The sequence below is a fragment of the Limulus polyphemus genome, unplaced genomic scaffold (genome assembly GCF_000517525.1).
Source record: "Limulus polyphemus unplaced genomic scaffold, Limulus_polyphemus-2.1.2 Scaffold560, whole genome shotgun sequence".
In the NCBI taxonomy this organism is placed as follows: Eukaryota; Metazoa; Arthropoda; class Merostomata; order Xiphosura; family Limulidae; genus Limulus; species Limulus polyphemus.
The window spans coordinates 339,633-359,078 of NW_013666170.1; the positions used below are offsets into that span (position 1 = coordinate 339,633).

The 19,446-nt window shown below is 32.4% G+C and overlaps 1 protein-coding gene across 1 annotated transcript in view; it reads left to right on the forward strand.

Annotated features, from left to right (window-relative positions):
• The first annotated feature begins 3,960 nt into the window (after positions 1-3,960).
• The window catches only part of LOC106459113 (aquaporin-9-like), a 29,344-nt gene continuing 13,858 nt past the window's right edge, over positions 3,961-19,446 (forward strand). The window contains exon 1 of the mRNA XM_013918700.2: positions 3,961-4,243. Coding sequence (XP_013774154.1) covers positions 4,145-4,243 — 99 coding nt within the window. The 5' untranslated portion in view covers positions 3,961-4,144. The remainder of the gene's footprint in view (positions 4,244-19,446) is intronic.

Genomic DNA, 19,446 nt, shown 5'->3' on the forward strand with positions numbered 1-19,446 from the left:
AGTGGATTTACACATTTCCTTGTCTACGATTACAGTTCGTTTGTATCGTGCTAGAAATGTTATATTTAAAGAAGTACTGTTACGATAAAGATACTAATTTGGCCAGAAATGTTTTGCGGGTCTCTGCTAGTAAATAAATAAAACACTGTTAGCTAAGTATGAAACAAAAAATATAACAAGTAAAACATTTTAGGGAAGTGTAAAAAAAGTACAAATATTTATATATACCTTCATTTCCATGCAAAAAAATTATTTATGTAGTATTTTGTTCATATTAAAATGTCATAGCCGTATTTTCGAGATATCTTTATGTTGATTATTGGCCATGGTTTCTGTTGTAGTTTAACCTTGGTTTTTGTATGTCAAGAAAAATACTCTCAGCTGTTGCTCGATCGGTTGCATTCTTTGTTCTGTATCAGATCTCTGCTTTTAGTGGGATCTCTGGCATTTGTTCACACTTATGAACTGTCGGGAAGTGTGAGCCGAAGAGTGTGTTACAGTCCCCTGTGTGAGAAATTTCTAAGGCGTTCAAGAATTCTTTCACGAACAGGACGGTGCGTTTCTCCGACGCACGAAACTTCACAGATATTACATTGAAACTTGTATACAACATTTTAACAGTAGTAGTTTAGTAGTTCCATATATTTCTGAAGTTGTTAACCGTGAAGTTCGCAAAACAATTAGACAAAATAATATTGAGGTACATTTAATAGACAAACCTGGGAAGAAGTTAAAAGAATCACTAATAAAATCACCACTAGAGTTGTAAGTTGTATATTGTAAGTTTAAATATTTATTTCTGCTGTCTGGTCACTAGTTACTGTAATTGGCGTTGTGGTTATGATCTGCACTCTGAATTCTGAAACATAGCTAACTGGTACAGTTGTAAATTTTCGTTTTTTGAACGAAATGGCCTAATGACTAAAATTATATTTTTATTACTTTTCATTTAATTAATGTATATATTTTTCCATCACATGATGTAAGTTGTCAGAGTAATTACCATAATTATACACTTAAAAGTGCTTCTCTATAAACAAGTGATTTTGATTTAAACTGAAAACGGAATGGAAACTAAAATTAACGTCCAACTAAAACGGAAACTATTATTAAATAAGAAAACGAAATTAAAACTAAAAGGGTAATGCCAAAACTAAAAATATTATTAACAAGCAAAACGAAATAGATACTAAAACTAAAAATATGTATACACCAAAACTAAAACTACTATTAACATTAACAAGCAAAACGAAATAGATACTAAAACTAAAAATATGTAAACACCAAAACTAAAACTACTATTAACATTAACAAGCAAAACGAAATAAAAAACTAAAACTTATGCTTTCAAGACAATTGCCTTGGGAATTGTTATTGTAATAATATCATTTTATTGTTAATTAACGCTTGATATAAGGAACTTTAATATTTCAATTGTAATTACTCATTTTATGTTTAAAGAGATATAAGGGCAAATTCATATGTAAATTTTGGTAACACTAACCATTCTGGAGTTGGTAACAGAATGTGAAACAGACGACAATGAACGTGTTATTGGTGTGGCGTAGGTTCAATGCAATGAAAAAAGCTTTCATTATTCGACCATTTCCTGTTAAGTTGAGAGCTAAAGAGATTACTGGAGCGGTTAAAAATCTAAATAATTAGATTGTTATTAATATGGTGTTAGATACTTGATCTTTATTATCCAAGGTCATAAGAAATGTTTTAACTCGGTGACTAGATTTTGATTTTGGTGTTTTTTTTGGAGATGGTGAAACTTTTCATAAAGAGTATTATTTAAAACTAAAGGATAAATAAAGAAATTCCTTGCTTATATATATGAGTATATATATGGGGTATATTCTTGTCTGTACCATTCTAAACCTTATTAAATGTTGACAGCTAAGTGTCGAATTAAGCCTAAAGATCTAGTGCCAGTAATACTGGCAGCAAGATTCGCATTGTATCTATTGTTACTTTAGTTTTGTTGTGCCAGTAATACTGGCAGCAAGATTCGTATTGCATCTAATGTTACTTTAGTTTTGTTGTGCCAGTAATACCGGCAGCAAGATTCGTATTGCATCTAATGTTACTTTAGTTTTGACGAGTTTTCTCATTTCACACTATCGTATGTCTAACACCTTCAAACATTCCTATCGATAATGCTTGAATATGTTTTCAAACACAGCCACTGCAAAAATTCTACATTTGACAGTGTTTAAAGAACTACAGTATATAGAAATACATGGAAAAGTTGTTTTTAAATAAACACTAGTGGCATCGAGTTTTAAACTTTTAAACTCCAAGTGCAACAGAGATAACTAGTTCTGTTTCATTTCCTGCTGTTTGTTCGTAGTTAGTAGAGGCAGTATTCTAAGAGGAATTTAAGAAAAACTCCTAGAGTGTAGTATTTACCATGAGAGCAGTTTATGTTTAATAATACTATATTATATACATGTTTTATAATACTGTGCTATATACATGTATTTCAATAACATTGTGTTATTAGTGCATGTTTCTATAATATTATGTTATATATGTGTTTTTTATGATACTATGTTTTATAACTATATATTTATACAGTTTATTAAGTTTGTGTAACATGTTTATATTAGTAACATTAAAGATAGGCGAAGACTAAAATCATACAGTGGATTCTAAATCAGATAATACTTATCATAGAATATACAATACTAAAACAGTGGCAATAAATGAAATTATTTGGAAATGTACAGCGTTTTGTGTCGTAATAATCCAACTATTCTCACATTATTTGAACTCCATGGCTCACTTAGAAAATATTACGCTATAAAATAAAACATGTCGTCGTCCTGAATTTCTATACCCTGTTTATACAATTAAAGCTAAGTGGAGTGTATGAATGACACATCGTATAAAATGTTGTACTGTTCATTCTATGCAACAAATATTTCACATAAACAGTTATCAGACACCCGACCATTCTTTTCTTCTATTAGCAATGTTCGGTTCAAAACTGTTTTGATGGATTAATGGTGTATTATATCAACATAAACAGTTATCAGACACCCGACCATTCTTTTCTTCTATTAGTAATGTTCGGTTCAAAACCGTTTTGATGGATTACTGGTGTATTCTGTCAACGAATGTTATATTAAACGCAAGGCGATGCTAGTATGCCAAGCTTAACCTGCATTTAGTTTTTGAACTCTTTCTGTTTTTGTTTGCAATTTTACTTTTTGAGCTCACTTGCATACAGACCTCAGTTAATAAACAGAAGTCGTCCATCGGATACAATAGGTGCTTTATGTGCGTAGTATAGGTGGAGAGTAAATATATTTTTATGGTAGATTTGCAGAAGAGCGTAGGTGTAAAATCTCGAGTTTAAAAATAGCGTTCTAGGACATCTGTCGTTATAATGCCACACTGTGAGAACACATCAGTCATATAGTTTATTTTCATTCACTTATTTAACTTTCACTTAACAATAATAAAAATAATAAAAATAAAAAATTAGGATGTTTAGCCATTTGTTAATAAATTTGGTATTCAATAAGCCACAGTAACGTAAAGAATCGTTCATGCAATCAGATAAATAAAACACACGAATTTATAATGGATTGCACATTTAGGATGTTTAAACTGATATTTTAACAAATTAGTATTTACCAATTGATTTATTCATAAGAATCTTAGTTTGTTAGAGCAAAAACAGTTGTAAAACGAATTTATTTCTGTACTATTTGTTTTGAGTGCAACTAGATGTGCCTTTAATATTTGTTTTTGAAATGCGTGAGTTAGAGATGAGCATTGCTTTTGGATGTATAACCTAACAAACACCACCTTTCCTCGCTCACTTCATCCACTCACATATAAACAAGCGAAATTTATTACCGGTGCAGCTGCACGTAGCAACAGAGGGCGCGATTTTCATCTTTTACTCGGCGCTGGAAACCCTGCAAGCAGACAAGAAAGAGGCTTGTTTGCGGGAGTCAAGAGAGAGGAGAGGCAAGAAGATAAAACTGTCTTCTTGGAGGAAGGAGTCCCGCTAAAAAAGAAATATAGTTAATCCAGTTTTTCAGTTACATCATATCTCCACTTGTTTTAGGCTAAACTATATTAATTTCTAATACTTTCTTTTTATCATTAGTTTCCAAACTTAACCATGGCAAAAGTACCATATCGGTTCTTGAAACGTCTAAAACTGAAAAACCAGACTGCAAGGGAGTTTCTCGGAGAATTTCTGGGGACCATGATCCTGATTGTGAGTTTTGGATAAGTTTCCTTTATTATTTGTTTTTTGTATGTGCTAAACGATGACTTTTTTTGTTTGTGAAACCTTGCGGATTGTATGAAAATACAGTTTTGAAATGTTTAATAGTTAACTGATTATATTCCCTTAATGTACTCTTTTTTTTCATAACTACCAACTCATTAATAAGTATTTCATCATACAGTGTTGTTAGATTTAAAAATGAAGGATAAATTCGTAACTATAGCTTGTAAGCAATACGTCATTTCTTAAGTAATACGTCATTTCTTTCACTTAGTTGTTGAAATAAAATCGATATATTATTGATCCATTTATTTTTATTCTTCTTTCTGTTTCTCTATTTCAAAATCGATAATGCTGTAGCTGTTGGAAATGGATTTTTTTACATGTGTTTTTAATGGGTGGTTTGCTAACGAAAAATACTTTGAAATGAAGCGTATAAATTATTGAAGAACTGTGTATATAAGTGATGTTAATCACGTAGACCGAGAATGTGGGTATACAACGTGCAGGCGACTGATGGTGGAAACCAGACTTTTAAAAGACGCCGACTTATTCTATTCGAAAAGCAGTAATGAAATCCGGATTCGTTAAAATGTTCAGTTTACAGTAGCACATACAAACACTTACAAAGCTGTAATTGTAATTTTTTCTCTACGAACTAAAATAAGAAGATGTTTTAGCTCGAAACAAAAGAACGATTGACGTCTGCTTATTTTCCTCATGTGAGTACAGATAACTTATATCACGTAAATTTTGTTTTATTATCACTATCTTGAGAGTTAAACAAACATTTCCTTTCGCACTGAAATATACAGGGTTTACTATAACACAGTGGTATTCTTTGTTGGTTGTTTAGGTGTTTGATTATTATTATAGGTATTTATAATTATCGATATATATATCTCGCAATTATGCAGAGAACTAACAAAAAAGTTCAAACTGAATTCCAAATGCCGTTAAAACTTTTGTTTTATATTCCCCAGCATTATGAAATATATATATATATATGTTTTAATTTTTTTTGCCAGAAGACATTATACTTGCATCACCAGTTAATCCTTTTCCACCTGAAAATCTTCTTTAGTTTGGAATTATTCACCTTTTTCAAGACCTTTGAGACTGTTTACTACTTCGTAACTTTGTCTTTCATGACTACAGAATAATGATATTTGGATTTTTAAATTTATTTTCTTCTCATGCTGTTTTTACCTTATTTAAGGAAATAATAATAAAGAGAATGATGTTTTTAATAACCTCATGAACAAAGATACATAGTGAATATTTGTTGATAACATTTCAAAAAGACCTGCAACAGTATGATGTTTTGCCAAATAATATATTTCGTTTATAATAAGCTAAAGTAACAGATTGTTTCTCACCATAACTGTTGGACAAGATGATGTACATTTTAAATGGTTAGAGGAGACACAGTCAACATTGGACAAGATGATGTACATTTTAAATGGTTAGAGGAGACACAGTCAACATTGGACAAGATGATGTACAATTTAAAATGTACATCATCTTGTCCAATGTTGACTGTGTCTCCTCTAACCATTTAAAATGGGTTAGAGGAGACACAGTCAACATTGGACAAGATGATGTATATTTTAAATGGTTAGAGGAGACACAGTCAACATTAACTGTCAAGTTAATGTTATAGAACTTATTTTTTTCCTGTATGTGGCCGTTTAAGACAAATGAACAAGTAAACTACTACCGTCCATTTTAAAAACAACACACATACATGAAAATATATATATATATATTTCTTTTTTTCAAAGTATTAACACATACTTTCATCATTATTTTGAGGAAACAAACAATAGGTAAAGTACTACTGAAGCTGTACTCTTCAGCTGTTCACTAAAAAATAGAAAACCGGTCGAAGTGAGAAAGGTGTCTATAATATTTTTTAACACGTGATGTCAGGAAGCTGAAGAATAGCACTAAGCAGCGGATCGATATTGTATCAGATGTGAGTCATCTTAGGATACATATCTCCAGAACTGAATCCATTGTAGCTTCTGTCTGGGTTCAGATACACGAATCTAAATCAACAAGAGTCGTTAGCGCCACTAATTATACTCGTTAATGAGAATGAATTTGTAGCAGGCTGACGTTATATTTATTCACATGAGACTCAGTTGAACCTTGAAATGAAAGCAAAATATGCATAGTAACTACGCATGCGTATATTTTATTACAACAATTATTCTCAGACATAAACTACACATTTTTTACCACATTCAAACAAATAAGTGGTCTAAATTTAAAGATCTAAAATTTTAAAAAGATCTATTTTAACTAAATAACTACTAAGCCGATAAGCAACGAATTATAAAAAAGATGTATTTTAATTATATAACTTCTAAGCCGATAAACAAGGAATTATAAAAAGAAAATAATTAGAACATAAAATACCGGATTTAAGCAAAATCAAAATATTTCATCATGCTTAATTATCATGTAGCATGTTTGTTACTGTGTGTGTGTGTGATGTGGATGGCAAAGGGAGAACCCAGTTTCAAAATGTATTGCATTATCACTATCGATTTCTGGCGGTCGTTAACACAGACGCTGCGTTTCAACGGCGCGTGGCTGCTGGCTAGTGTATGCGTACAATACACTGTTAACACATACATAAATGTAAAGAAACAGTATTCGTTCTCAGTTCTTGTAACAGAGTATTTGAGTAGTACAGCTCATTTACATAAAAAAAGCAGTATGAAGCAGAAACTTGTATATTGCCTTCAGGTTTCTCAACGATAAGTCAGAGGGCTTATATTGCTAGGTATCGAGTTTCGATACCTGTGATGAGCAGATAATACACAGCCTATTGTCTAGCTTTGTGCTTAACAACATACAAACTTTATATATTTACACTGTTTTGGTACAGTAAAATACTTAGAAACTCTAAAAACATCCCTCATAAATTCAGTAGAATGATCTTAATGCATCAGCCATCTAGAGAAATAAATTTAAACTTTTCAAAATAATCTAAAACTTAACAAGTACATTAAACTTCCAGTTTACATGTATACAGTCTAAAGTGGCCATTGATACTAATAGTTTTAATGTACCCATAGGCGTCTTTTCTGTATTAATACAAATAAAATATAAATAATAAAGTTCATAAGCAAATTATTCATAATAGTTGATATTATGTCTTTCGTATGTGATGGCTTATAATATCTTTTCTCACTGATAAAATTGTGGCGATTCAATAAATCGAGTATGTCCCACACGTCTTATTTGCTCTAAGATTTTCGTAATTTTGGCAAATAAGTCCAAACACAAAAATTTCTTTTATGTAACTAATTTTAGGATTGATATAAATAATACTAAATGCTATAAAATTACACGCTTTCATGTAATGTTGGCAGAGGCTGAGAATCAGGTCATGTGGATAACATTCATGGCGCCGCCATGTGACACAAACGAGAACTACGCATCTGCCCAAGATTTTCCCTAAGCTAAAGACCTCGGTGGGATAGCGGTAAGTTTACGGACTTAAAACGCTAAAATCCGGGGCTAGATTCCCAGCGTTGGACACAGCAGATAGTCCAATGTGGCTTTGCATTCACCAAACAAGTTGTGGAAGGTCTGCATATAGTTGAAATGATAACTGTCAGATAGATAAGAACATGTGCTATTCATGACAAAAATTTTCTGAGTATGTTCACAGTGTGTGTGTGTGTACTATACTGAACCATTTATTGAGCTTGATAGAAAAAATAAAAAAAAATAAAGTGAGAGTCGCTACTATGTTCGTGGAAATTATACTAATTCGGCTGAACACAATCACGCATGGAGCTCAAACTAAACGAATCTTAATTGAATTACATAAAATAAGCCATAAACTATGGGATAACAGGACTGTCACATTTGAATATTGTGATTTATAACTAAACTCTATCTAATGTTAATTATTACGTGGTAAAGATTTTAAAATTATAATTTATTGTCGTGTCTTCCAACATGGATTTTAAAATTATAATTTATTGCCGTGTCTTACAACATGGAATTTGAAATTATAATTTATTGCCGTGTCTTCCAACATGGATTTTAAAATTAAAATTTATTACCGTGTCTTCCAACATGGAATTTAAAACTATAATTTATTGCCGTGTCTTCCAACATGGATTTTAAAATTACAATTTATTACCGTGTCTTCCAACATGGAATTTAAAACTATAATTTATTGCCGTGTCTTCCAACATGGAATTTAAAATTATAATTTATTGCCGTGTCTTCCAACATGGAATTTAAAATATCTATTATTCGTAACTTGTATGTAAGGCGTATCATAATAAATGTTTTTATGTGTATTATATTCCATACTCCAAAAAATTGAGAAATGATCTTGAAGATTGCCGCCTCCGACCTCTAAGTTGTGTCTGATATGCTTTAATATCTGTTGCCACTACATGTTTGATTCCTATATTGACACTCAGTCTTGTTGCAGCCAGCCAAGATTTCAATTTAATGAGAAGCTAAATACAAATAAAAAAATGCATGTTATTATAAATGTTGGTTTTAAAATTTACCTTCTGTTATTTGAATTATATTATTTCAGTAATGATAAAAGTTTGAGAAGTAACTAGCTTCAATTAGACTTACAGTTATATTTTGTTGTTTATCAATAAATTGGGAAACGCATTAGAACTAGAGAACCCATTTTAGTATTATCACAACAACTACTTGCCAAAACTAATATAGAATGCCTTGAAAACTGTCATACTAAAGTAGGTTTAGTAAACTGAATAGACCAAAGAATGGTCTTATTTGTAAAAATTGGACTTGTATAGACATATATCAGAAATTGCATGCATTAATAAAGCCTGTCATACGTGAAATTTTAACATTTCGTTATTGCTGTATTTTATCTGCTATAATAATTTTTATGGCACACATATCTCTGGTTAGATTACAAGAATTTGTTTATGAGATGCAGTTTATCAACTGAAATCGAAGTATTTTTATTTGAAAAAATAACAGGATTTGTGAACCTTTAAAATTTGAATTTAAAGTCGTGCATTATCTATATCGTGTCTGATTGTAAGAGTTCAGGGATTTTTCATTCACATAAGAGTTATACATTGGCTGACCATTTTATTAGGAACTATGTATCCTTTCAGACTTGGGTTTGATCTGAGCTGCAGAAGCGAATTAGGGTAATTAAATGATGTGTCAGTTGATCCATGAAGCATTATAAACAACAGGGACAAGCACGTTTGCAGTCAATCTAATCTAATATGTATGAAGAAAGGTGAAGATGTTGCAGGTTTCAAAAGAGGCATGATAGTGATTGCACGTCTAGAAGATGACACAGATGACAGTTTCATTGTTAAGCTGCTTCGAGGTATTGTAAAGTGAATAAAATGTCTGTCGCGAGGGGAAATTGTGGCCACATAACACATAGAAACATAAAGAAGAGAAAGCCAAAAGGATGGTAAAGTCATAAATACATTAAACCAACTGACAGACATTCAGTGCAGGGCAATTCATACCAATCCCCAGCTGCATCTTGCGAAGAACATTGTAATAAATGGACTAGGATATTAACATGAAACCACTGCATAAGCCACTGGATGCGTTTACCAACAAGAAAAACATGCCATGAGTAGTGTGTGTAAAAGCGCATAGATTGGATAAATAAGGACTGGAGAAAGGTGATGGAGTCCAGTGAATCATGTTTTACAACCTTCTTTCCACAGATGGGAGAAGAAAGATTTAGAGAAAAAGCACAAAAATAGTTCCCATTTTGAGTGGGTCCAAATATTCTGGCCTCTGGTGGCAGAGTCATGGTTTGGGGCATGAAAAACAGATTCGCTTCACGATCCTATGCCCACCTCCCTCTCTCCATGAATTGCATACGATATTAGTGATTGAATGAGGGAAAATACCTTAGGACGCCTTTCAGAACTTTGTGGATTTCATACCACCTCATATAATGGCTGTCAATCGGACAAAAGGGGGCCCAAACCTTTATGAGGTATAGGTTTTAACAAAATGGCCAGCCTGTCTGATTATATATACATATATAGAAAGTCTACAAAGTTCTACTAAAAAAGTCAGATTTTGAAACATATGAGCAAATATAAGTTATTTTAATTTTATCAATAAAAGATAACATGCCCGTTATGATTTGTTAGCAACGTTCCATGAAATCATAGGAGGAATACACGGCTTTTTTTATAACATTTAAACTTAGAAAAAAATCTATATATTATTGATGTACAAACAGTCAATAGATGAACCTTGTAAAAGTTTCTATTAAGCAGCAACCTTGATAGTTCTGAGTGAAGTTTTATAAAACTGTAACATATATCATATTTCTAGATAAGACATTTCTCAATTGTCGACACAACCTAACCTAACCTAACCTAACCTAACCCACTCCTCTAAGATATTCTGCAATACATTTATATGGTAGAGTCAAAGACAGGCAGCTTACGTAATATGCTTACTATAAGAATAAGCTTAAGTACATGTTATTATATCAGAACTTATAGAAAGATGACCATCTGAGGTAACGTAAATGACAGTAACGGAACAGCACAGAAAGTAATAAAAGAAGTGGTGGTAAATTTTCATATCGTTTCTCGTCAGCATTTAAAACTCAATAGAAGAAAATTAAGTGATAATCTGGTTAATCTGGTTTGGGTAATCATGTTTATCATAGGTGTGTAGGTGCCTATTTAATTTCACCTTTATAGATGTGTAGGTGCCTATTTAATTTCACCTTTATAGATGTGTAGGTGCTATTTAATTTCACCTTTGTAGATGTGTAGGTGCCTATTTAATTTCACCTTTATAGATGAGTAGGCGTCTAATTAATTTCACCTTTGTAGATGTGTAGGCGCCTATTTAATTTCACCTTTATAGATGTGTAGGTGTCTAATTAATTTCACCTTTATAGATGTGTAGTTGCCTATTTAATTTCACCTTTATAGGTGTGTAGGTGTCTAATTAATTTCACCTTTTAGCTGTTTCTTTGCATATATATATGGCGTAGAATTATTTTAACAAAGAGTCAATGCATAGACGAAACAATTTGATTCTAATAAAAATTCATTGTTCATTAGAATAATGATAATAAAACGTTTTAGGAAAATAGATGTCAATGACTATTTGCTTATAAGAATACAAATAATGAATAGTTATTTATTTTCTATTTAAAAATGGAAATGATAGTATGTGCATATCTTGTAATTAGTGTCGTTCGTTGAACTCTCTGTGTTATATGCCAGATTTTACATTTTTCATTAAACTTAGATTTTACGTGTTAAAATGTCCTGTTTATAATATAAGGCTTCAAAACTTCGAAAACCTACTGCTTATAACACGTTACAAAATGCATGCCCAGCAATTAATACGTATGAAATGTTTTAATACTTGCACAAAATTATAACTGCGATATTGGCAACCAGAGCTATTCCGAAAGTAAGTACTCCTTAATTTTCCAACATTTAATTAATAGAATTTATAACAAAAGACTGAATAAACAAATATAACTTACCATATATATTTAAAACATGTATTTTTGTTCTAGGAAATGTACTAGAATTAAGATTTTTGAAGCATTTGCACAGAAAAAGCATTACACTGAACAGACACAATTTCTATTATAAGTCTTGGAAGAAGTGTTCTTCAGTTGTGGCACTGTGCCAAACTGCATTCAAGAAACCAAGAATGGCTTGGTCGAAGAAGAGATAAAATAATAAATACAGAATATAAGAATTATTCGTAGTAAAACAGTGCTAATACAACGTTAATAAATTTTGAATTTTATTAAAATAATGATACAGGAAACATATAAATCTTCATGCCAATACTATATAAATTATACGTGGAGTCATGGATCATATTACATTCCAACTTCGGCACGGTTTGTCAAGAAAAAAGAAAGAAAGAAAGAAATGGGTTTTACTCCCCCACTTTCTCCTCTAACTCCTAAAATAGCTAGCTTTAATGGAAATGTCAAAGAATGCTTAGGTTTCCGTATTGCAGGTGGAATAAGTGCGCGTTTTAATTGGAGTGCATTGATTTCTCAATAGAGGGCTTGGTAATTTATAAAATACTTAGGGCCTCAATGCGACTCTTGACTTTTTTTAATGTTTAAGTCTTCGAGGTTCAGATTATTGTAAATGTGCTAACACTAATTCTTTAGACTTCAAACATTGCTTTATGGCTTGCGTCTTATCCAATCAAAAATTAGTTCTCCCTGGGAGTTAGGTTATTTTAGAATGAGGCCGAGAGAAGAAACATATCAAGGTCGATAAAGGACAGACGCTCCGAAGGAAACTCGAAATGTCAGGAAAATCAATAACATGTTTATAGCCCCTTACCTATGAGATAAAGTGCACTACATTAAAATCCGCCCTGTTTCTAGGGCTAAATTTGAAAGAATTCTTTATATTCTCCGAAAACATGTTATTAATTTTTAGGGATATATATACGTAATGAGATGTTTATAAAACTTAATGCCACGTATAAAGTTGAAACAAAGATGCTCAAGGAAATACAAGTTTAAATTTTTTACTTGGTATCTGATGATCGTCAATATTTTGCTTTTAACGTTTTACGAAATGATCAAACTTCATGTTGTTCTGGAAACATTTTACTTCAGTAAACAACAATAAATTAGTAATTTCAAAACATATGCATCTCTCCACTTTGTTTGCTGAATTTAACGTAAAGCTATTTGAGGGTTATCTGCGATAGACTACAGGGAAGATAGTTAATCAGCACCACCCGCCGTCAACTCTTGGGCTAATCTTTACCAACGAATAGTGGAAGTGACATTCACACTATAACGCCCCCACAGTTGAAAGGGCCAGTATATTCAAAGATGAGTTTTGATCCCGCAATACGCAGATTCAATTTGAAAATTGGTTTTTGTGGTTCTACTCATAAAACATATATGTTGCGGCGATGCTCGTGCCCCCCAGTGGCACAGCGGTATGTCTGCGGACTTACAACGCTAGAATCCGGGTTTCGATTCCCGTGGTGGGCAGAGCACAGATAGCCCATTGTGCTGCTTTGTACTTAATTACAAACAAGCGCGGCTCGTAATTTCCCCAAATTTTATTTCATAACTAAATTTATAATTTCCATTGTCGGTTCGTTTAAGCTTTTTAGAGTAAAACTACAAAGAGAGTAAGATCAGAATCTTATGATTTTTGTTTTTCATACCTGAACTTGTAAATGCCAAACTCACCATAGTTTATTTTTATTTTTCATATAATTTTTTAAAGTTTTTTCTCAGCCATTTTGATATTTGTTTGTGAGTGAATATTTTGTGAGAAAATGTTTTACGATTTTTTTTTTCTTTTGAAGACTTGTTTCTTACCACTTACTTTGAAGAAAGTTTTTGCAGATATGGATCTACCCCGAAACACTTACAGGCTATTTTCCTTGAGTTCTTGCATTTGTAACTATAAAAATTCCTCAGGGGAACATAAAATCCACAATACATAATTAGGAAGTGGAAATGGAACAAGCTAACTGATTATTCTGATGAACTTGATTACTCCTAAGAAAACTCTTAAGTTTTCTCTGATATTTCTCTTGGTCCTATAGGCGTAGTCTGCTAGGAGTAACTTGTAATCACATTAATGCATAGGCAGTTTTCTTACATAGCGTATATTTGACAGGCTACCACGTGGAGTCGCTCAAGGTTCTGGCACGTGAATCATAAATTAACCGGTTCTGTAATCTATATAGATATCCACGGGTTGTACATAGAAATCTTTATTATGTATTATAGTATTTCAGGTGAAGTACAATATTAAATTGCCGTACGTTAGCATTTATTTTGTGTCAAATTATGTATATGTAACTACCACAGGCAAAATATTAAGCTTGTTTGTTTGTTTTGAATTTCGCGCAAAGCTACACGAGGACTATCTGCGCCAGCCGTCCCTAATTTAGCAGTGTAAGACTAGAGGGAAGGCAGCTAGTCATCACCACCCACCGCCAACTCTTGGGCTACTCTTTTATCACCAAATAATTGACGTCAATTATAACGCCCCCACGGCTGAAAGGGCGAGCATGTTTGGTGTGACGGGGATTCGAATCCGCGACCCTCAGATTGCGAGTCGAGCACCCTAACCACTTGGCCAAGCCAGGCCAAAATATTAAGACTTTATTTACTGATTCAGATTACTTATATAGGTTTTCGTTTCCTATTTCTACAAAGTATGCAGCATGAGCTTTGCCCAATACGGGGAATCGAACCCCAGATTTGAGAACTGAAAGTTCGTAAACTTATCGTTGATCCATTGGTACATCTGTAGTTTGGAAGTAATAATAATAATACATGAAAGGCTTTTCTTTTCTACTTTTTTTTAGAAGCCAATCTAGTTAATTGTTATTAATTGAAGCTTGTTTATTTGATCAAATAATGTTATATTTTATAATAGTGATGAAATAATATGTAAAAGTAGCTATCAAAGGCAAAATATTGAGACTTTATTTACTGATTCAGATTTCATAACACTATATATATTATATGGCTGCTTTCTTCTTTATTATTCTCCATTTTTGTTCTTTTTATCTTTGTTATAGTGAACGTCTATATTGTAATTTCATATGTGCTAAGTTAGAAATAAAACGATGCTTTAGGAGAGGAATAAATGAGCGCATTGACAAGAGTGCATAATATTCTATATTCATTACTCGTATTGCATAAAATGTTGTCAAGGCTATATTCCATTCAACATAACCATCTTATTTCAAAGATCTGTGCCCTTGACAAGAAAATGTCATTCGTAACACTACATGCACCTTAGATCTATGCACAAAAGTGTAGGTGTGCGTATGCAGGATCTGCCTTCTCGTTTTCAGTCTCCCACTTCTAGCTTATGATCTGCCATCTAAAGTCCAGTTCTGATATTTCAGCTGATATAAAACAGCTTAGCAGTAGATCTAAATTCTGGAGATGTGATTATTAAAACTATAACAAGTTTTTTCTGTGGGTTAAAACGCCTCTAAAAGTACACTTATTTACAAATTTATTGTTCTTGGCAAATTGTATCAAATATTATTCTCTTGAATTTTTTTATTTCTTCTTATAATACGATTGACAAAAGTAGTTGAAAGCACAGACAAATTATACTATTTATCTTGCTTGTTCTGATACATCAGTGCTGTTTCAGAAATTATACAGAGCTATAGTATAAATCCCACGATTTTTTTGTAATTAAAAACAAAAAAACAAATATAAAGTTACATGGTAAAAATATTGTTATTCCATTATATATATATATTATTATTATTTAAACCATTATACAGTTTGTTAGAAGATAATTTTATAATTCTCCCTATGGTAATTGTTAGGTTCGTTGTTCATTGTGCGAAATGATTATATATATATATATATATTATTATTATTTAAACCATTATACAGTTTGTTAGAAGATAATTTTATAATTCTCCCAATGGTAATTGTTAGGTTCGTTGTTCATTGTTCATTTCGCACAATGAACAACGAACCTAACAATTGCCATTGGGAGAATTATAAAATTATCTTCTAACAAACTGTATAATGGTTTAAATAATAATATATATATATATATAATCATTTCGCAAGAAATAACTAACTATACCATTCTGAACAGAAACGACGCGTAATTTAGATAGTGTATATGTGTGTGTGAGGGGGTGCACAGCTAAGGGTGAAAAAACTTTTCTTAATATATGGATAAGATTTAAGGCTAATTTATACATGGGTGGCTTTGACCAGGGGTGTTGCTATGTGCTTAAAAGATTCAAGACTCGGGCCCATTGGCGCGGAAATTTTCGTCGTTTCATTGTAATATCGGTCACGGTTTTCTATTCTAATTTTTCAAGACACTAACTGGGGATTCGGGCACTGTCAAATATAATCGGGGAATGGGTCCCGTGTGCCAGTGCCTAGCGACGCCTCTGGCTCTGATACAGGAGATTCTTTAAACATCGCACGAAAACACTTGAGAAAAACAACAACAAACAAAATTGAGTAAAAAATAATTACCCTGGGATAAATTTGGGGAGGGGAGGAAGATGACTCTACGTTCCCTTTCCACACGTGCTGTTTCCAAGGTTAAATATCACCAATTAGATTGTTGTTTATTTTAAAATGTTGCGCAAACTTATACAAGAACAACTCGCACATAGCCGTTCTTGATTTGAAACTGACTAACTATAAAAAGGCAGTTAATTAAAAGCATCCATTGTCAACTCTTGTACTATTTTTGTCAGATCGAATAGTGAAATTTTATCGTCACTGTTATAGCGCACGCATGGCTTCAAGGCGCAGAGCGTGTTTTTGCAGCAACTGTACACGAAACACGAACATTTGGATTCAAAGCTCTGGCATACTAGTCGCTGGTCACGCCAGTCCCCAGCAAGCAGTTAACTACTGAAATGCCGACCACAACTTGCACTGTATAATATGGTTGACTACTGAAATGCTGTACACAACGTACACTGTATAATATGGTTGACTACTGAAATGCCGTACGCGACTTACACTATATAATATGGTTGAGAAGTTCATTATTTTTGTTACATTTATCTACGCAAGACTTCATATAAAAATAATAACTTAGGTTTGAGGTAAATTTATCAAACACACTTAATGAATACATTTTTAACCCATTCGTAAAACAAAATAACATATTTGATTGTCACTTAATATTTATCCCATAGATACGATTATTATTTCTTTTTATCTTCTCTTATTATTTTATTCACGTACTTTTTATGTTTTCGTTCGTTACTATAAAGTGATTTTAGTTCTCTATCGACTTAACATATTAACTTAACATGTTAACTGTAGTTAACAGTTAATAAAGGACAACGACAGCATGTGTAAAAAAAAAGGTTTCGGGGTGACATGTGTTTGCTGTAGAGAAAACATAGCTACTTGGGGAGGGGGTTCGAATGTAGTGGAGCTACAACTTCTCCCTTACAAGTCAAACCCCAAACGGAAGCAGGGTAACGATTTAGACTATACTTCATGTGTGTAGGGAGAATTTTATTTCTGGAGAACTTTTCGTTTCGTTCAGACTGGTACTGAAAAAATAAATAAATAAAAATTGGGGGGAACACTGAAATGTTCCCTATTATCAAATTAGACCTATTTTTATTTAATTATTATTATTAAATAATAATTTATTATTATTAAATATTAAATTATTAAATCTATTATTATTAAATTAGACCTATTTGGTCTAATTACATGGATTTGTTGTTTGATGTAGACGAATAGATAAAGACAAGTAGGACACATTAACACTTTCGAAGAGAGTTATAAACTTGTCTGATCCAAAAACATTATTTGAGCAAGATCTTTACTTCCTCTAGAAATAAGTTGTTACATACATCAAACAAACACTATAAGTTGACTTTTCGTCTCAGTCAATGTGCCATTATTTTGTTTTTCTAGGAATGTTTGCCATTTGAGATGGATGACCTCATTCAGAGTATTGCCATCTTTTAGGATGTAGACCAAACACGTGCGTTGTACTAAATACTTGTACAGTAACAAATTTTATCAGTTTTCCTTTTTAAGATCAATTAGCATCAGGCATATCTCACCATTGCATATATCAAATGATGTTATTTTTATCTAGCCATTACAAATTAACAATATTAATACCTTCCTCAAATACAAAATAAAAAAAAATAGTAGAAATAGTTCAATGAAATTTGACATTAGGATAGAATATTGCTATTTGAATTGAATGATAAACCTAAATAAAGATATGGGATAAAAAATGCTGTGCATGTTCGTGAAATTCTATGCTGTTTCGGCGAATGTAAATAAAATTCTGGTAAAGTCAGTTGAGTTGTTGTATTTTCATGTAAGTATGCATTTGCATTATCTGTCAAAAAATGTTGGAATAATGCTCTTTTAATTTTAGGCCTGGTATGGCTTAATGGCTAGGACTCTCGATTTGATGTGGGTCGCGGGATCGAAACCCTTCACTGAGCATGTTCGCCCTTTCAGCTGTGTGGGCATGAGCGTCCGCAAGAGGTTAAGGGAGCACTTATCCCTTGGATTATCAATCTTGCGTTTCCATAGTTATAGCTTTGATATAGTTTTGTCCCTCACCCCTCTGTAATATATCTTGCGTGTAGGCGTTGTAATGTGATAGGCATTCCCGTTATTCTTTGGTAAAGAGTAGCTCAAGAGTTAACGGTGGATGTTGTTGGCTAAAGTGCCTTCCCTCTAGTCCACCGGTTCAAAATTATAGACGGTTAGCGCAGATAGTCTTTGTGTAGCTTTGTGTGAAAATTCAACAAACAGACAAACGAATGTAATCTGTCGTAAGAACAGTCCGTACACGCATCAATTAATTTAAAACAAATTTATCAAAATTCAAAACTAGTACTTTGTCAAACAAAAAAATGTAATGCATACATTAAAGTTTAATAGTTAACAATTAAAAAGACAAATGATGTATGTATCAATGGAAATTTACTTTAATTATCAACTATATTATCCATGCACACAACAATATGGTAGTCTTAATACCATTTTATTCATCACCTCCCCTATCTTTATATAGGGTTCGTATCTAAGACGTGCTAGTGAAAGGGAACTGGCGAACAGGCTTGGCTTAATGGTTAATTTGCCAGATTATGAATCCTGAGTTCGCGTTCTGTTGCCGCTAATTCGCGTTCTGTACTTTGGGGTTGTGAGTGCGTTATAAAAGTGACAATCAAATCACATTATTCGATTAGAGTAGTCCAAGAGTTGGCAATTGGGTGCTGTTGAATAAGTTATTTCTCTGTAGTCTGTCAGTTTATATATAAGGACGGCTAGCGTAGATACTCCTTGTGTAGCTTTGCGCTAATATCCGAAACAAACAAACACAATGTTCTTGCATGCTAACTTATATGTAAAACGTTTCAGTACATAAATTGGTATGTATAGGGTATTTTGTTAACAGGAATAGGAGTATAAAGGTTTCATTATATTTTCTATTTATTTTCAGTTCATGATAACAATTTAACAGCATTTCAAATTCGATGACGAGGAACCCACTTTGAGACTAATAATGGCTGGAGACGGCTTAAATGGGTAATGAAGAAAAACTTTAATATAAGTTTAACATGACAGCAAATGTACAACGTTTCGACAAGGTTTTGTCATTTGATGATGACAAAACCTTGTTGAAACGTTGTACATTTGC